The 19477-nt window shown below is 40.3% G+C and overlaps 1 protein-coding gene across 1 annotated transcript in view; it reads left to right on the plus strand.

The window, feature by feature from the left end:
• Positions 1-777: 777 nt before the first annotated feature.
• Positions 778-19477, plus strand: part of ARHGEF28 (Rho guanine nucleotide exchange factor 28) — a gene marked incomplete in the record, with an annotated part of 274949 nt that continues 256249 nt past the window's right edge. Inside the window, 1 exon segment of the mRNA XM_027772037.1 lies at positions 778-819. Coding sequence (XP_027627838.1) covers positions 787-819 — 33 coding nt within the window.

Consider the following 19477-nt stretch of genomic DNA (forward strand, 5'->3'; position numbering starts at 1 on the left):
AGTAGCATTTCATTGTGTATGTATATATTATATATAATATGTATGTATATATATACATATATTATATGTATATACATATATATTATATACATATATTATATGTATGCATATACATATATAATATGTATGTATATTACACACATATATTATATGTATGTATTTACCTATATTATAATACATATATTATATGTATGTATATACATATATAATATGTATGTATAATATATACATATACATATACATATGTATATACCTATATAAAATGGATGTATAATATATACATATATTATATATATGTATATACATATATAATATGTATGTATAATATATACATATATTATATGTATGTATATACATACATACTCAGTGTATATACATATATATTGCCCATCCGTCTATCAATGCATGTTTGAGTTATTTCCACCTATTGGCCATTGTGTGTGAGGCTGCTCTAACACCGATATATGAGTATCTCTTTGAGTCTCTTCTTTCACTTCTTGTAAGTGTATGCCTAAAAGTACAATGGCTGAATTGTATGAAAATTTCATGTTTAATTTTTTGAGGAACTGCCGTACTGTCTTTTTGGGGGAAGACAATTTATATAGCTAGCATCTCATTTCTTGTTCTTTCCTAATTGTGTCTCTGCAGCTTTCCAATCTAACGAGTTCACCTGCTTGTCCACAGTGTTGACAACCGAAGGGCAGGACACAGGGAGTGCTGCGGGTCATTTGCACCAACCTCCTGCGGTAACTGCTTGTTTCTTATTTTCATTGCAGATGCGGAGCCATGGAGTTGAGCTGCAGTGAAGTACCTCTTTACGTAAGTTCCTGAGCGTTGGGCCTCAAGTCTTAAGTGGCCCTTTCTTAAGTGGAAACCACGTGACTGAAGTGGGGAAAAATGTTTTGCTTGCTACTGAGTCAAGGCTTTTCAAAAACAACACAACGAGTGTTACTGTCTAGTTCAAGAATTTGCTTGAAGCCTTTTAATGCTGGTTGGCTCCTGTTTCCAAAGTCTGGATTTTAATTATATTTCCCTCAGAGTAATTTTTTTTTTAACTCAGAAACTCTTAGTTCACTCATATGGGTAATTTTTGAACATATTGTTTTATGATAATGTCCTGGTCATAGTGAGGATTTTTGTCTGCATGTGTCTTTTTTTGGGGGGGGGGACGTTTGGCAACTGTATCAGCTAAAAGTTTGAAATAGGAATGGGAAGGGAAAAGTGCTAGGACACAAGAAGAGGTGGGTTAGGGTGCTGGGGGACGGCGATGTCCAGTGCGCTTCCTCGTCAAGTGTGCCTTCCGGGTTCAAGGAGGATACTGTTTCTGAGAAAGTTCCTGGGTGTAACAGGAACGTGAACTAATTGTCTCCCGAACCTAAGATGTCAAACAGCCTCCTCCTCCTTCTTCAGGCAAGACCTCCTTCCTTGGAAGGAGCTGTGTTGATGGTCAGGGGTGGGTGTTGGCTGTCCAGGTGGGCATGGGTGTGTGGGGGGGCTGTGGTTTAGAACAACACACCAAGGAACTGGAACAGACTTAATCCATCACCTGGGCTGCTGAAAATACATTCCCTACCTCTGCACGTCACTACCCAGCTTGGGTCTTCCTCCTTTTCCCACAGCCCAGTGCACACGAGCCCAAACAACAAAATATGTGGATTTCAGAATAATAAAAAAGGTCTCTCCTGAATTACCCAATGGCTGTGATTTACAGGCCATAAAATATGTCTGTAGACAGTTGGGCTCGGCCCAGCTGTAATTAAAGATAAAAGACTGACCCGATGCTGAATTGTTTTACTGTCCTGTTTTGTTGTTCCTTCCTCCTCTTTAGCTGTACTCATTTTACCCGCTCCCTTACCGCGAACCAAACAAGTCCACAGCCCTAATCATAAAGGCTCACATGATCGCAGTTCCTCTACATCCTGGGGTAGCTATTTTGAACACAGACCTACTGGATTATGCCTAGGCTAAGAAAAGAGCCGATATGCGTTGTGTAAGGAGAGAAGAGATTTAAATGATCCAAATAAAAGCAACCCCCCCCCACCACCACAAAAATGTTTTTCTAATTATTAAAAACTAGTGTAAGGAAAGTGTTAGGAAAGAAGTCATAATTTCATTCCCATAGACTATATTATTATATTAAAAAGTCTATTTCATGAATTCTAAGGAGTACATTTGTTTTCCCTTATTTCGGCATCTCTAAAATTGAGATGCTTAGGCCTTCACCCTGCGTCCTGGAAGATCTCACTGCCTACGGGGGGTTGACCGTGGTCACAGTGATTCAAGCTGCTGACATTTCAGGTTACTTATGTGCTTTGCTGGTACACGAATGACCTTTCAGAGTGATTTCATTGTGATTTGGCAGTAGAAGGCAGAGTTACTGTGTACACAGAAAGACATGGAAATAGCAGTATGATACGTGATAATATCCGTGTGTAAATTAATTTAGAAGGGCTCTTTAGATAAATATGTAATAAAATTATAGGTAATTAAACATTACGTCATAATTGGCATTTTTCTTTTTTAGTGGAATATGAAAGGCTTATTACCCATCGTGATAGAGCCGATGAAATATGTTACATATATTTAACACGACTGTTCCTATATTATGTATGGATTGTATCCCGCTTTTTTCACTGACCTTTTCTTGGGTCCCTATTCCCGCAGACTAACTTTAGCAAATCTGATGATTTGGCATTATCCAGGAAGACGTCAGGATGGATGTGACATAATGAAAACACGTCTTAAACCAAGTCTCACCCAATGAATAACATGCGTGCAGACAGACACACAATCTGTACAGCTTCATTCTCTACCTTGGGGCAGGGCCTCCTTTCTGCCCTCTGTCTTCAGATTTCATAGCTATTCACTTCTGGCTTCTCCTAGTTTATTATATTTTTTCTCATTCATATGGATTATATTTTGTACACATAGTTATTATAAAAAATTAGAAATAAATGTTAGCCATAAAATGAAAACTTCATGCTTGATCCCATCATGAATAATAGGCACTGCTGATATTTTCATATATATTTTTTCAGAGTTTTCTCTGTATCTGTGTTGAATTTTTTAAAAAATTTATTTTTATTATCATCATAATCTTTATATTACATTGAATTACATATAACTTTACAGTGTATTACATTGCTTTTTCAAAAGGGAATGCCATGCGTGTCAGTCATACAGAGACATTAATTTCCCCACTTCATCATTCAATATCTTTTCTATGTTCTTCCCAATCGTTATTATTATTATTCTAATTATTTTTTAAACAGTCAATCACTATTTCTCATTTTTATTGTAAAAAGATTTTACCCACTATGAAATACTTCTCAGACCAATCCAGTTGAGAATACTACACATGTCAGCATCAACAGGTAATAAGCCATATCTGTTTCCCACGGACTTCCTGCCTCTCTCTATTTGTTCTCTTGCTATCTTTGTCTATTCTCTTCTCTTCATCTCCCCATTCCACACTGTCTTGTTCTCGTTAAGTACTTTCACTGCTTTTATGTCCTATCATATTTCACTCTTTACCATAGAGTGCGGATAGTCGGTATATATTAAGTGGATACATACAATATCTTTCTTTCATAGCCTGGCTGGCTTCACTCAGCAATAGATCCTCCATATTTGACCACTTTCTATCAGATGCCAGGGTCTTGTTATTTTTTATGGCTGAGTAGTATTCCATAGAGTATATATGCCACACTTTTCCAATCCATTCATCAGTTTGTGGATGTTTAGGTTGGTTCCATGTCTTGGCAATTGTGAATAATGCTGCAATAAACATTGATGTACAAACACTTTTCTGACTGAGCGTTCTCCTGTCTTTTGGGTAAATACCCAGAAGTGGGATTGCTGGATCAAATGGTAGTTCTGTTTGTCTGTGTTGAATTTTATCAAGGGTCCTTTTGCCATTTATCTAGATGATGTTGTGTTTTTATCATTTTATTGACTGTGGTATATTGAATCTCTTGATTTTGATTTACTAATGTACTTCTTGTAATACTACTTTGTTGTTATGACTGGTTCTTTGGAAAAACAAATTAAAATAACTCTGGCAAATGTATAATAGGATGAAAGCCTCTCCAAAATTAGAAATTGTGAAGTCTATAATATATTGAGATGTTATCCTTTTTTTTTTTTCAAATTTCTCTCCTTTCTTCTTTCCTTCCTGTCTCTTTTTTCTTCCTTCCTTTCGTTGATAAGTGAGAGAAACAGAGAGAGAGAGACAGACAGAGAATAAAAGAGAGAGCTACAACCCACCAGGGTCCTGATGCTGTGGTACTCCCCAGTTCAGCTAGCTGTGGATCATGGACACACATTACCCAGTGTACTCAGGGAAGTCTCTGGATATGACCTTCCCATGTGGGTTAGCTTTGCAGAGCATATTGCATTTTACTGTTGCACCACCATCCGGCCCCTGGAATATTATCTTAAAATAATAAAATAATGCTATGCACAATTGTATGCAAATGCTGTAGAAAAATCTCATTACAACAGACTTTTAAAAATATGTATTTTTTAAAAGACAGTATCTCATCATGTCATGGTCTCTTTACTTAAGCCTCCCAGGGGGTACTATAGGCATATGTCCCTATATGTCTTTAGGTTGGGCTGAGTGTCCAACCCAGGATTCCTGTGTGGTCCTGTGGAACAGTGTATTGTGGCAGGTACCATTATAGCTGGGTCTAAAAATACATGAAATAACTAGACTTCTTTTTGTATTTTGGGGTCAATATAGAAAACCCTTCTTAAAGATGTTAGACTGTCTTTATACTGATAGACAGTCTACAGATGTAAAATTTTTAATAATTATAAAATTACATTTTACAATTTAAAATTTGCATTTAACAGTTACACACCTTTTCAAAGTATGCATGCACTGTGTGATAATCAAATCAAGGATATTACCATAGTCATCAAATTCAAAATTCAGCAAAGAATATTATATTATGCACTTTCAGTTTTTGTTCTACTAGTTTTTTTTTTTTTTTAATGTAGAGAGGTTTTTGCTATTGGGTGTGTGCATTCTCCAGAGAGACAGAGAGAAACAGAGAGACAGAAAGTGAGAAATCAGCCCCCAGAAGGGATAGCCACGCCACAATCCCTTCTCTGTTCTCCTCTCAGGATTTGGGGCACACATGTACATGCACCCGGCATGAGTTTTAAGCCTCCAGATCTGAGACTCGAACTGCAGTTGACTATGTGGGAGTCCAGTGATGTAACTGTTATGCCATCTGCTGGTCCCTCTGCTAGTGTTTTTGGCAGTTCCGTCCTTTTTAAAAATTCTGTTATATACCATTCTGTAATCTATTTGCGTTGTATACATGTATTTGTATATCTGCTGAAGATTTTTTCCTTGAGTGCCTCCCCTAATCTTCCTTACTTTCTTTTTTCAAGTCCCTATACATTTTGCTTGGATCTCTGAAGAAAATTTTCAATTTTCTTCTGAAAGATTTCTTTTTTTATGCTTTCCACTCTTACTTTCCCCTTTCAAGATAATGAATATTCAAGAATTGGACTGGTTTGTCTTTTTTGGGTTGAGGTGGGGATATTCAATTCTAGAAGTATGTTTTTACCTTGGTTCTCTACTTAATAAAATTTTCTATAGTATCCATTTTTTTTAAACCTGCTTGCCAACACAGTTTTAAATGTGATTACTTTTAGTTTTTATGCAGCATTTCCAAATCTTGGCCTTTTTCTGCCCACAAAGTTTTGTAGTGACAATCTTTACTAGTTTATTGTGAGCACAAAGTAAGAACTTATTTTTCTTTTGGCTCTCCCAGGAATCCATTGCAGAAAAAGATATAGTCTCTGATTTTGTGTCATGTGCTGTGAATTGTTTGGCCTATTTCTGTTTGTTCATCTTTATGAAGGAAACTTAGTCTTGGGGACGTAGGAGTGTTCCTGAGCTGAGCCACAGACTTACTCCAATTTTTAAAATGAACCATGGCTGTCCATGAGCTGCTATTGCAGGAAAAGAGAAACACTGCACCATAATAAAACTGAAGAAGGAGCAAGGCTTGGCGAGATTGGTGGCAAGGGTTTTATTATAATGATTTGCAGAACTTAGGGATGGAGCATTGCAAATCCAATTTTCAGCCTCTGAGCAGCTTCCAGCATCGTGCTGGGACACTGAAGGAGGACTCAGGAAGGCTAGATTGCTCTTGGTAGAAAAAAACAGCAGAGACCTGGAGTCTGGTTTGAGATCCAGCCTTAGTTTTTAGATTGAATAGGAAAATGATGTTAGAAGGTATGTTTTAAGCTAGTAAAAAATTAGAAGTTAACCAGAGTGTAAAAGCCTGGAAAAGTGTAAATTAGAGTTGGCGTAATTGCTATGATGTTTATTTTCTAGCTTAAAACTCCTTAACTGACACTACTTGATAGCTTATAAGTCTATATTGACAATCATAAGGTTATCTTTATTTTGTTTTTAGCTTACTGCTTTTAGTCTTATTTTTGTTGTTTTATAGTTCATACTTAAAAAGTAATAGGAAGCAAAGATAGCTAAAGAGGAAAGGTTTTGCTTCCCGGATAGTTAATTGAGTTTTGAGAGAGGAAGAGATTTTATAGTTTTATGCTGGTGAATGTTTTAAAATTACTTTTCATAATGAGTTTTGTCTACGTTTTTGTAAGTCAATGAGGGTTATTAAATAAATACATGTTTTACTTATTTATTCATCCAAGAACTTCCTTTCTTACCTTATGTTTTAATTTTTATATAAACTATAATCTATGTTAGTTTTCCTGAGATATCCATTTAGTGCTGTGAATAAAGCAGAAAGGCTCAACAATTGAGAAATTGTTGGTTCCAAAGTTGTTTTTATTTTTTTTAACAAGAAATCAATGTATTTTATTAAACCACAGAGATTTTAGAGTTATGCCTTATAGCTGCTGGTGTCCCCTTAATTAATAGAATCAATACTATTCTTTTTTTTAGAGAGAGATGTTTTTTACTTCTTTTAAAAATTAATCAATTAATTATTAATTATTACTTTTTTCCACAAATATTTACTTTACATATAAAAAAAACCTTTTTCGTTCATACTCCATAGTTTTTGACAGTTAATAAACAACTTTCAACATTTCAAAATACTGAATTTTGGGCTGGGCCATCTTCCTAAGAGCTTCTGTTGGCTTACTTGAGATCCACCTTAATTCCATAGTTTTCTGATTGATCTTCAGATATGACATTCTAGTCAAAGCCCTGTCCAATAATGAGTATTTCCAATTTCTGATTCAATGCAACAAGCATTATTGGACTTACGCAAATAACCCTTCTGCCACAAAGTAAGAATACTCCCAAATATTTCCAATTCAAGAGGGGTCAGGAAGGAAGAAAAGTTTGTTTCCATTTAGAGAAACAAACAAGAAAAATATTTTAACAAATTGCTGAACCTATCTATCAACAGTTTAAAAGAAAGTAAAATGTTTAAATTGGGAAAACAAAGCATAGTAAAAAAAAATCAGTAATGTTTTACTCAAAAGTCATGCAATTCTATTTTGCCAGTTCAGTCTTATGTTCAAACACTCTTCTGCTGAATATGCAGTGTTCAGTCTTTCCATTTAAATCCTGGAAGTTAGCATTCAACATTGTTACTGATATTTCTTGTTTCTAGCATTAAATTGGTGGTTTTCCTGGTTGCCTTTTGTTCTCTTATTTCTGTATGTGTCTTTAGTTTTCCTGATCAAGCACTCCTTTCAGAACTTCTTAAACAGTGGGTCTGCTACTGGCAAATTCTTTCAGGTCTTGTTTATTTCACAATGTTTTTATTCTTTCTTTCCATGTGAAAGATAATCTTGCTGGGTATAGTATTCTTGGTGGAAACTGTTTTTCACTTAACACTTTGAATATATGTTACCATTCTTTCCTTGCTCGCATTGCTTCTGATGAGAGGTCTGAGGTTAGCCTGATAGGATAACCTTTATAAGTAACCTGACATTTTTCTCTTGCAAATTTTAGTGCCTTGTCTTTGTAAATTTGACCAGTCTGGGTATGATGTGCCTTGGAGAAGATCTTCTTGTGTTGATTCTGTTAGGGGTCCTTTATATATCTTGGGTCTGGATATTTGAATGCCTCTTTAGATTTGGAAAGATTTCTTCCAATATTTTATGGAATAGATTATCAATGTCTTTATTAGTTTCTTCACCTTCTGGGATACCGATTATCCAGATGTTTGGCTGCTTAATGCTGTCTAGCATTTCTCGTATAGTATTCTCATTTTTGGGGTTATTTTCTCAGTTTTTTTTTTGTTTTTTGTTGTTTTTTTTTTTCTAGATCAGAGGTTTTGACTTCAACACCCGAGATTCGCTTTTCTGCATGGACTAATCCACTTTTAATACTTTCGAGGGAGGTTTTGATTTTCTGAATGGCAGCCTTCATCTGTAATAGCTCCACTTGATTCTTCTTTATGGTGTGAATTTCCTCTTTCAGATCATGAAAGAACTTCAACACCTCCCCGACTTTTTCTTTTGTAAAAATGGTTTTTTGTTAATTAATGACCTAAATATACTTTTTCATTATAAAGACTATACTAGGGCCAACAGGTGGCATCATACTTGTGCCAATAGGTGGCATCATAGTTGCGATATTGGATCTCACATGACTCTCTCTGTGGTTCAAGTTTCATACCCAGTGGCTTTAAAGTCATGCTGAGCATGTGTGTGTGCATGTCTAAAATCTCAAGAGGAGAAAGGAAAAGGGATCGCTGCATGGCCATCCCCCTTAGGGGAGTGCTTTCTTTCTTTTCCTTTCTTTGTCTCTCTCTAGTGAGTGCACATGGCCTGTGGCAAGAATCTAGAAAAAAGCTCTCTTCAAAAAAACATAATATAGGGGCCAGCAGATGACGCAGTGGACACATCACTGGACTCACACATGGCCAACTGAATTTCGAGTCCCAGACCTGGTGGCCTGAAATTCATGCTGGGTACATGTGTATGCACGCCTACGATCCCAGGAGGAGAACATAGGAGAAGGGATTGTGGTGTGGCCATCCTCCCTGGGGGAGTGATTTCACACTTTCTCTCTCACTGTGTCTGCCTGTCTGTCTCTCTCTCTGGAGAGCGCATGAACCCTAAGGCAAAACCTCTTCAAAACAAACAACACAAAACAAAACCACAATATAATAGTAAGTAAAATTATACATGATTAAAGATTACTTGAAATTCTACTTCTGAGAGATCTTACGTTAGTATTTTGGTAACAATCCTTTTAGAAATTTGTCTTTGCAAATGTACACATCCATGCATACATACATGCAGTGTTCCATAAATGGAATAGTTTGGAAATGCTGTTTTTATGATCTTGGACAGAATTCCATTACCAGCCTCCCCTTGCCCCCCCTCCCCCTTCCATTTCATAACTTCTTTTCCTGTCTTTCCCAGGATCCTCTTTCAGAGAGGTTAGCAGTTTCAGCATCAGCAAACTTGGAAACGTGCTAGAAATGTACATTCTCTGATCTCATGCCAGACCTACTAAGTCAGACGTGGGGTGGGGCCCAGCAATCTGTATTTTAGCAAAACTTTGAAGTGATTCTGATGTGTGTAAAAGTTTGGGAACCTCTGATTTAGTGCATGCATTTCCATATTTTACTATATTCATCTAATCTTATAAGAGCCTTATAAAAATAGTAAAAAAAAAAACCAAAACAAACCCTGCATCATATTATGTGGACTTTTGTACCTTTTCCAATACATCAGTACTTTGTAAAAACTCCCCCAAGTTAATGCGTGTAGTTCTAATTCATTCTTTTTATGGGTGGGGCGGGAGCCACTTCCCTGTTGATGGGCATTCACTTTGTTTCAGTTCTTGGCAACCATGAGCAGTTACTCACCAGACACCTGTGTCCATATGCCCTTATATGAGGAGACTTTCATCCCTAGGACAGATTCCCAGGGGTGGGAATTGTTGGATGAAGTGAGGGTCATGGCACGTATGTATTTCAGATTTTAATGGATTGCTTTGCAAATAAGATGTAATGGTTCACATTTTATTCAGTGACTTTTGGAAATATTTAATGTCTAGTTCATTAGCTTTAATAACTGGGATATTAATGAAATTGGGGATTATGTTTTCATTTTCATTGTGCAAAGAATTTTGTATGTTGATAAGTTTACAAAAGTTAAAAAGATAAATAGAAACTCCCCTCCCCCCCCTTATTTGGCATGTGGTGTTTCAAATCTGTTGTTTCTCGAATCTGGCTAGTACGAGCATCTCTTCCATGGAGATTTTTCTAACATCTGCAGAGGGTGCGTCTGGGCGCCTTTGCGTGTGGGCTGTTGCTCTCTCCTGCCCTCTGACTTGTTGCACAGCCACGTAAATCACAGCAACTGACTGAGAAGAGTATAATCATGTCTTTCTCTGGGGACTGCAAATTGTATAACTGGGCAGTGGAGTTTGTATTTCAGTAGCTTGCTGCCAGCTGGATCTAAGCTGCTTCCCTCTTCCCTTAGCATTCCGTGTTGATATTATTCCTTTGCTCTGAGTGACGGTCTCCTGCCGTGGCTGCTGTGGCCACGTCTGGACTGTGAGTGAAGGTGTAATGTGCTGTGTAGAGCCCTGATCTGTCCTTTACGTAGCTGGGCTGAGCCCTCCTACTCCCCTTCCCCATGCAACCTTCTGGGTCTTAGTGTAGCTTCCTTGAATCCAGGGTCAAGAATGTTCTGGGTCCTGGTTCTCTGGAGCAGGGCCAGAGATGGATCCTGGGTTGTCTGGGTAACTCCTCAAGTCCTGCAGTGTTTCCTAACCCAGGGACGAGTTTCCTATGGAGGCTGTAAGTGACTTGGTGGCTTTGTTCTGCCCTCACCTGGCAGACACCTCCTTCCGGACCCCCCACAGATTCCCTCAGCTTCTGGCTCTGGCTTCTGGTTCCTGTTGAAGGAAATCCTGTCCACAGGCGCTGCTGGGCCTTTTCCATCTGTGGCTCTGTACCCCCCAGCATCTGCCTGTGACTGGCCTCTCCTGCTGGTCAGCTCGTCTCAGTCTGTGAGGGCACCTAGGGACCCTTGCCTGACTGCCCTCACTTTGCCAGTGAGGAAATAAAGGCTCTGGAGGAAGATGATTTACTTGACTTCGTTGATTCAGCTAATTGGAAACTATATTTTTAAATGTTTTATTGGAAGTCATAAAGTAATTTTTTTTCCCTTTTCTCAGGAAGTTTGTTAGTGGTTGATCTCACAACAAGCCTGGGGGTTTCCCAACTTTACTGATGAACGAAAATGACCTCCCCCACTGCTTTGTCCACATAATTTGATTTCCTCATTGGCCAGGTACTCAAGGGCGTTGTCTTGTCCTTTCCCACCCTGCAGTCTCCCTTGAGCTTTCCAACATGAAGAATCATGCCCCTTCCCGGACATTAACTTAAAATGTCTGGCTTTTCTCACATTCTCCCCCATCCTGTGAGAGAAAGCTGCCAATAACTAAGTCTAGGCAAACCCTGACTTTCTAAAACCCATGTGCTCACAAAATCCTGGGCTCAGTAACTGATGGTCATTTGGCCCATCAAACTCTCTGGCTCAAGGTTGTTGAAATTTCATTAGCTCAGATGTCAGAGGAAGGACATAGGTGAAGGTGCCTTTTAAAAGTATGCCAGCACAGGGACCAGCAGTTAGCGTAATGGCTATGTTGCTGGACTCCCATATAGTCGACTGTGGTTCAAGTCCTGGACCCAGCAACTTAAATTCACACCTGGCACGTGTGCGTGTGTGCCCAGGATCTCCAGATGAGAATGGAGGAGAATGGATTGCGGCGTGGCCATCCCCCTGGGGGGTGATTTCTCGCTTTCTGTCTCTCTGTCTCTGTCTTTCTGGCGAGTGCACGCGCCCGATAGCAAAAACCTTTCCATAAAAGAAAGTATGCCAGCCCAGCTAATTCTGGCCTAGAGGGTGGAGTCAGAAAGCTTGTAGACACGTGTACTCTGTGCTGGTTTGTCTGTAGCAAATCACATCGCCTCTCTGCGTGTTGGCTGAAACACAGCAGCGTGTGCCCCCTCCACTCACTGCCATTGGAGGTTTCTGCCTTCGTAGGCGGTGCTTGCTGAGGTGGGCTGTCTTTGGTGGCTCTGGCTTTCTACTGTCTTAACTTTTGCCTACCTTCTCTTGCTTGACTTTTATCTCTGCTTTTTCTCCTGTTTTTCTTTGGATAGGGCGAACACATTCCAAAGCTGCGTGCTCTAACCACAGAGTAAAGAGGACCATGGTAACTGTTTTACCCTTCCTGGCCAGCAGCCACAGATATTAATTCCTGTGAGGTCTTGAGCTCCTTAACTGCAAGAGATGGCTTGATAGTTCTGGCAGAGACAAAGGGGAAAAACCACTTCTCGGTCTTTAGCAAAACCTTTCATGTACATCCTCCATTCGCGTCATTCCTGTCCAAATGCTAGAGGAAGCAGTACCTTTCCTCTCTGTGCAGTGGCACTCGACAGTGCTCCCTCCTACTGTCACCACTAAGATGTGGGCTTCTGGTGCAAGGCCCAGAGATCAAATGGGCAGCTGCAGGAAGGTGAAGCAGCAGGAAGAATTAGTAGCAGCCATCTTTACAAGATGGGGGTTCTTTGTGGACATGGGTTAGAGGGCCAGGGGTAAGTAAGTGTGCAGGGCTTCTAAGGTCTGGTAGGGCCTCGCTTCCCGTATTTCAGTGATAACCCCACAATTTGGGGTAATATGCAGCCTCTTACTTTTAATACAGAACTTGAAGTAATTGCTATTTTTGTTCTGTTTGATTTTTTAAATGCATTATCATTTAAGCAAGGATTTTAGGCATGATGAATTTGGGTCGGGGTTTTCTCAGGGAGAGCCCTCAGTAGAAGAAATAAGATGTGATCCAGTTCGCATGTTTTATTTATATCCTAGAAAGGCAGCTCTTGTAGAAGGTGTGATCCCAGCTATACTAGCTTGTCAACTCGTCCCCCTGGCCCTGAAGGTGTGCCTGTTTTTCCATATGTTTTCTCTAGCTTTTGCCTCCTGTTCCTTTCCATAACTTGATACGGTCTGGCTTCAGATCTGTTATTTTTATTGAAATTGATTTTATGAAGGTCACTAATCTTGCTCTTGCTTCCTCTGAGTATTGCTCTGAAGTCTCCATTTAATACCAGACACTAGAACAGCAGAGAGTGAGAAATAATAGGTCTCTGTTCTCTCCACGTGGGAGTGGAGAAATAGTAGGTAGGTAGACAAAAAGAGAGACTCTCAGATAATGGTGTGTTAGGACCACACAACACTAGGGTGGAAAGTAGTGTGGATGTCATTGGTCTCTGGAGTCCCTTGGTCATCATTCTAGTAGAGGAACTAGAAAGCACAAAAACGGGAAAGCAGAAATGACCTTCATATATTTGAGAGGCAGTGATCAGCAGATGCAGTTGGCATGATGGAAGTAAGAGAAGAGGAGGGCCCAGCAGAGGTCATAATGTTTATGTCACTGGACTCCCACATGGCCGATTACAGTTTGAGTCCTGATCCGGTGGCTTGAGACTCACGACAAGCGCGTGCCAAAATCCTGAGAGGAAAACGGAGGAGAAGGGATTGCAGTGTGGTCATCCCCTGGGGGGGTGATTTCTTACTTTCTATCTCTCTGTTTCTCTGGCAAGCACACGTGCCCTATAGCAAAAATCTCTCTCTCTCTCAAAAAAAAAAAGAATAAAAAAAGAAAAGAAAAGAAAGTAAGAGAGGGGAGACAGATCAGAGAGGTGGGTGGGGCCAAAGCATGGAGCTCTTGCTGGGGTACTGCATGGAGAAGTCAGTGTGGAGTCTAGGCAGGCCATGTGTGATTTGGTAGAAGCTTGAGAAGTATATGGTGTCCCCTAAAGGCTGGTTCTCTTTCAATCTATCTTTTTATCTACTCTGTTTCTTCTTTTCTGCTTCTGTGGGTTTTCCCTAGAGCCCACTCCTTTCTCATCTCTTCCAGGCGAATGCATCCATTCTTGTTATTGCAACCCTGGCTCCTCCTTGAAGACTCCACGTGTGGGCCCTCTGGTCCTGGCCTCTGCCCATGCCTCATCTTCTATTTCCAGCTGGTCTGTTTGCTATTACTGTTTGCTATTACTATTCAGTTATCTAGCCTTGATTTCAAATCCAGACTGTTATCTTTTTAAAAAAGTTTTTCAAGTTCTCCTCCAAAGCTACTCCCTTACCCACTTCCAGATTTCCATCAGCCTACCACCATTCTCCCAGAAATCCTGCCTTCAGTCATAATTTCCTAATTCCTCTATTTTTTAAATCCTCTGCAGTTAATCAGTCACCAGGAATTGTGTTCATGGCTGTCCCTTTTCTCTCCTCTGGATTCATCTTTGCAGTGTTGCTTTTAGACATTTTTTAATTTATTTATTTTAATTTGACCAGAGAGGGAAGGAGAGAAAGAGAGAGAAAGTGATGAAGCAAGCCACCAGATCTGGGACTCGAACCATTGTTAGCCATATAGGAGTCCAGCGTCTTTAACCACCATGCTACCTGCCAGCTCTCATTTTCTTAGACTTTATGAACACATCATATTCTTCCTGTCTAATATTGTTATTTCCCTGTATTCATCTCTCACTTTTCATTTGTATGCTTTTTCTATTCTTTTTTTTAATTTTAATTTTTTTTTTAATTTTAAGAGAGAGATTTTTGCTATAGGGTGTGTGTGCTTGCTGGAGAGACAAAGAGACAGAAAGTGAGATATCACCCCATGGGGGATACGTATATATGTGTGTGTGTGTGTGTGTACACACACACACACACACATATATACACACACACATACACACATAATATATCTAGAAGGCACTTGTATTCACCAGAGAGAGCCAGAGAGAGCGAAGAAGAGGGAGAAAGCACCCTCGCTGCTCCAATGAAGCATGGTCATGCTGCAGTCGCTTCTCTTCCATTTCTCCATCCATTTGAGATTTTGAGCACACATGTGTCCAATGTTTTTTCCAAACTGCTAGGGCTGGGACACAAACCTCATGTTGGCCAGGTAATATCTGGCTCCCTTAGCCACTAGGCCATAGGGCTGCCCTGGGCTATGCTGTATCATGGGTATTGCACATTTGGTGTCTTCTTGGCAGCTTTCGAATGCATTTTTCCACCTTAAGGGTTATGTTACTATTTGGCTGCTACTTCCTACCTCCTGAGAACTTCAGCCACACTCAGAGTAGACATGCTACTTTTTTTCTATACATTTATACCTAAGATAAACTTATAAATTAGTCTCAGTAAGAAATTAACAACGGTGCCAAAATAGAACTGTTATTAACTGTATAATCATGAATATTGGCTCTCTCATTTTCTCTCAGAATGGCTGATAGCACTATTCTCACCTACTTCCTGGTTGCACATCAGTTACTAAAACCAGGTGAAGTGGAACCATGGATAAACAGGTCTATTATAGTTTACTAATGCAAATTAGAAAAAAAAAGATTGTGAGCATATTGCTAAAGGTCCTCCCAAAGCCTGGAAGAGACTTCATAAAGGAGCCCTGGAGTGTCATCAGCACAGTACGGGAGGTCTACCCCTGGGCTCTGGGTTTTACAGTAATGGAGGGATCACCCTGCTCTTGAGAATTCACTAGTAGCGAGGCAGTCATGTACACAGGAAGTGATGATATGTGATAATTGTGACAAGCAGTTGGATGAAGACACTGAGGATACTCCTGAAAACACAGGAGGGGCTCAGGATGTGCCCTTTAGAGGAGCATGCATAGGAGCTGGGCTCAGAAGACTGAGTGGACTCAGCCAACAGGTAGGAAAAGAGTGGTCCAGGAAAGGGTGTGGTCTGAGAGAGGGTACCTGTGCTGATAGGGCCTGCTGATTGGAAGGGAGAGTTGTGATGAGTCTGGGACAAAGGCTGGAGTGGTCGCACCTCTAGCCGGGCAAAGCTGGCGTTGGAGCCCAGGCCTTCTGTACCAAATGATATGCTATTCCATGTGTTCTTTAAATTCTTATGCTTAATTTTCCAAACTCTTGTCTTCCAAGCATAAAGAAGAACATCAGCCTTTTTCTGACAGGTGGTGGTGTTATTGGGGGTAGAACAGGTAGCTCCAGTTCCTCACCCAGAGCTCTGTGTGTGTGAGAGTTGGGGACAGGATCCAAATAATGCAGTTGATCATGTTCATGGAAGGTGGCACTGATGTGGGAACCCTCTGAGGATGAATGGTTATCAAGGCTTCATGCTTCCCGGGGACTAGTCTTCAATATCTTTCTTCTTTTGTGCAAATCAGTAAAAGAGAAAGAACCACTAGAAAGAGAGATTTAGGGGAAAACTCATGAAACAATGTGGAACAGTTGTAGATCTTGTCAAAGACTAGCAAATGTGGACCATGTTAAAGACTAGGGTTGTCGGGACCAGCAGTTGGCGTAATGGCTGTATTGCTGGGCTCCCATGTAGTTGACCGTGGTTTGAGTCCCAGACCTGGTGGCTTAAACTCTCACCGGGTGTGTGTACATGTGTGCCCAAGATCCTGAAAAGAGAATGGAGGAGAAGGGATTGCGGTGTGGCCACCCCCCGGGGGGGGATTTCTCACTTTCTGTCTCTCTGTTTCTCTCTTTCTGGCGAGTGCATGCACCCTATAGCAACCCCCCCCCCAAAAAAACCCCAAAAAACAAAAAACAAAAACAAAACCAAAACACCACCACCACCAACAACAAAAATTAAGGTTGTCTTGCATAAAGTTGCTAAAGACTTTTGTGCCACCTTGGAATTTGAAATGACAAGACTGTGGGACAACATACAGAAGAGCGCTAGTCTTTTGGGTGATCTGGGGTGTCAGGAGTGCTGAGCAGAGGGTGCTGATGAGAAGGAATTTGAAAATCCAGGCCACTGAAACACAATATGTGTAAGCATCTGCCATAACTGTTTATTATTTAGTCTATGGCTGCAGTTATTGAATGTGACTTTGGGGCCAACCTCATAGGTTAGTGGTTAAGGGAACCAGATCCCACATGGCAGACTGTGGTTCAAATCCTAGCCCCAACAGCTTGAAAAACCCTTCATATGCATGCCCAGAGTCCCAACGGGGTAAAGAAATGGAGGAGAAAAGATTGTAATGTGATTGCACCCCTTTGGACGGTGTGCTTTTCTCTTTTTCTGTCTCTATATAAAGGATATGTGGCCTCTGGCAATAAAAAAAAAGTCACTTTATAGGAAGAGGAAACATAGCTTCTGGTATTCGCTTGAGAATAGATAACCAAGAATCTACAGGGAAAAAAAAATGAATGATTATTGAAGCAGTCATTTTCAGCAGAGATTTCCAGCACATTATTTCATGATGCTGCAGAATTAAAACAAAGATTTATTGAGATGTACTTGGTCACTCATGAACTAGATTAAACATATTTTTAGGTTAAGCAGAAATCACAGATTTTTAAAAAGTTGACTTAATTTGCTTTTTGTGTGACAGAGAAATAGAGGGGGACCACCACTGATAGCATCCCCATGCAACAATCCACCTCCAGCTTCAACCAGCCCAGATCTCGGGCATGCACCAGTGTGCATGGTGGGGATCCAGGATGCAAACCTGGGACTTTCCACAGGAGTCCAGATATGTTACTGCTGTGCCACTGTGGGGCCATGGGCATCACAGATTTTGCCATTTAAAGTCATCATAAAATGTGTAAAAGAGTAGTATGTATTTTGGTAAGAAACTTGTAATACTGCATAATTTGGAAAATAAAAAAAAATTGCAGGTACTAGTGGGACACAATGAGTTAAATAACTTTTTTGATCGGAAGTTCAAGATTGGTTTTCATAATATTAGAGTTGTCTGTTTTTGTCTTGAATTGTGGCTTTTAGAGTTCTTTACACCTTTATTATATTCATCATTAAGTAATCAAGGTGCCTTAGACACTTAATCATAATTCAAATCTCATTAATGAGGAGAGTGTGATCTCTGATATAACCCAATGGTGAACACTTGTGATAAACACACTAAATTTTATGTTTGAAATTAAACTTATACACTAGACTTATGCAAAGTAGGAGTACTGTATGCATCTATGAGTGTTTCTTTTAAAAATATATTTTTACATGGATGGTAGAGAATTAACTATGAAAATAGATGCCATTGTGTCAAAGCCACTGCCTGAACTCAAAAGAAGTTTCCCCTCAGCAGAACAGGTGGGATCATAGGCCGAATGGAGGTGGTTATGAGTTGTACATGACAAACGGTCGGCGGATGTTTATTGGCAGCTACCATTGTGCTGTCAGTGGGAACTGATGTTACCGGAAGGGGCAACTACCCGTCAATGTGCATGTGATCCTTGGTTAAAAATGGGAGTGCAGAATAGTTTTTGAAGCTTTTTTTTTTTTTTTAAGTTGATTTCTACTGTGCATGGAGAGAGAGAGAGAGAGAGAGAGAGAGCGAGCGAGCAAGGGAGATACCCTCAACAGGATCTCAGACCACAATCCACCCCAGCTACAGCCAGCCCTGAACCCTGAGCACATGGGTGCCTAGCACTTTCAGGGATATCTCCAGACACAAACATGGAATCTTTCCGTGTGAGTCAGCCTTGCAGAGTGTCATGTTCCTGCTGTGCCCTCTCTGGCCCCTGGAAGGATTTTTGATGCTGGCAAAGTGTCAGTATCTTCAGCTTCCCTCAATAGGAGCATAAACTGGAACATTCATTACCCACCCTCTGCTCCCCACATCATCCCTAACCCCTGACAATCACAAATCTGTTTTTCATCTCTACAAGTTTGTCATTTCAGGAATGTTGCATATGTGGAGTCATAAAGTTTGTGATCTTTTGAGATTTTTTTTTTTAAATTCAGCATAATGTCTTTAAGTCTAATCAAGCTGTGGCTTGTACCATGGAATGGGTGTCCACAGTTTGTCTAACCGCTGACTCCTGGGTAAATGTCCAGGAGTGTGACTGCTGGGCCAAACTCCTATACTGTTTTCCAGAGAGGCTATGCCATTTTGCATTTTTATCAGCAACATATGAAAGATCCAATTGTGCATCCTAGTGAGCATTTGGCACTGCCACTCGTTTAAAATTTTAGATGTTTAATAGGTGTGTGAGGCTATCTCATTGTGGTCTTTGGTATGGATTTTTTCTCCTTTTTCTGGTACGTGTACACAGCATGACGTTTATTATTTGGACCATTTTCAGTGCATTCACACTGTTGTGCCACTGTCACCACCACGCTTCTCCAGAACTGTTTTATCTTCTCCAGCTGAAACCCCGCACCCACTGGCCAGTCACTTCCCATCCCTCCCTCACCTGCAGTTCCTGACAACCACCATTCCTTTGCCATCCCTGTGAATTTGATTACTCTAGGCAGATAGATGTCCACATGTCTGGGGCCAGCTGGTGCGTAGTGGTTAAGGCGACTGAATCCCACCCCTACAACTGTGCAGATTGATTCCTGGACCCAGTGGCTTGGAAAATAAGCCAGGCGGGCATGTGTATGTGCCCGAAGTCCCAAAAGGAAGGAGAAATGGAGAAGAAGGGATGCAGCATGACCATACCTTATGGAAGGGAGTGCTGTCTCATTTTCCCTTTCT

This window comes from Tupaia chinensis, unplaced genomic scaffold, assembly GCF_000334495.1.
Source record: "Tupaia chinensis unplaced genomic scaffold, TupChi_1.0 Scaffold000250_1, whole genome shotgun sequence".
Taxonomy (NCBI): domain Eukaryota; kingdom Metazoa; phylum Chordata; class Mammalia; order Scandentia; family Tupaiidae; genus Tupaia; species Tupaia belangeri.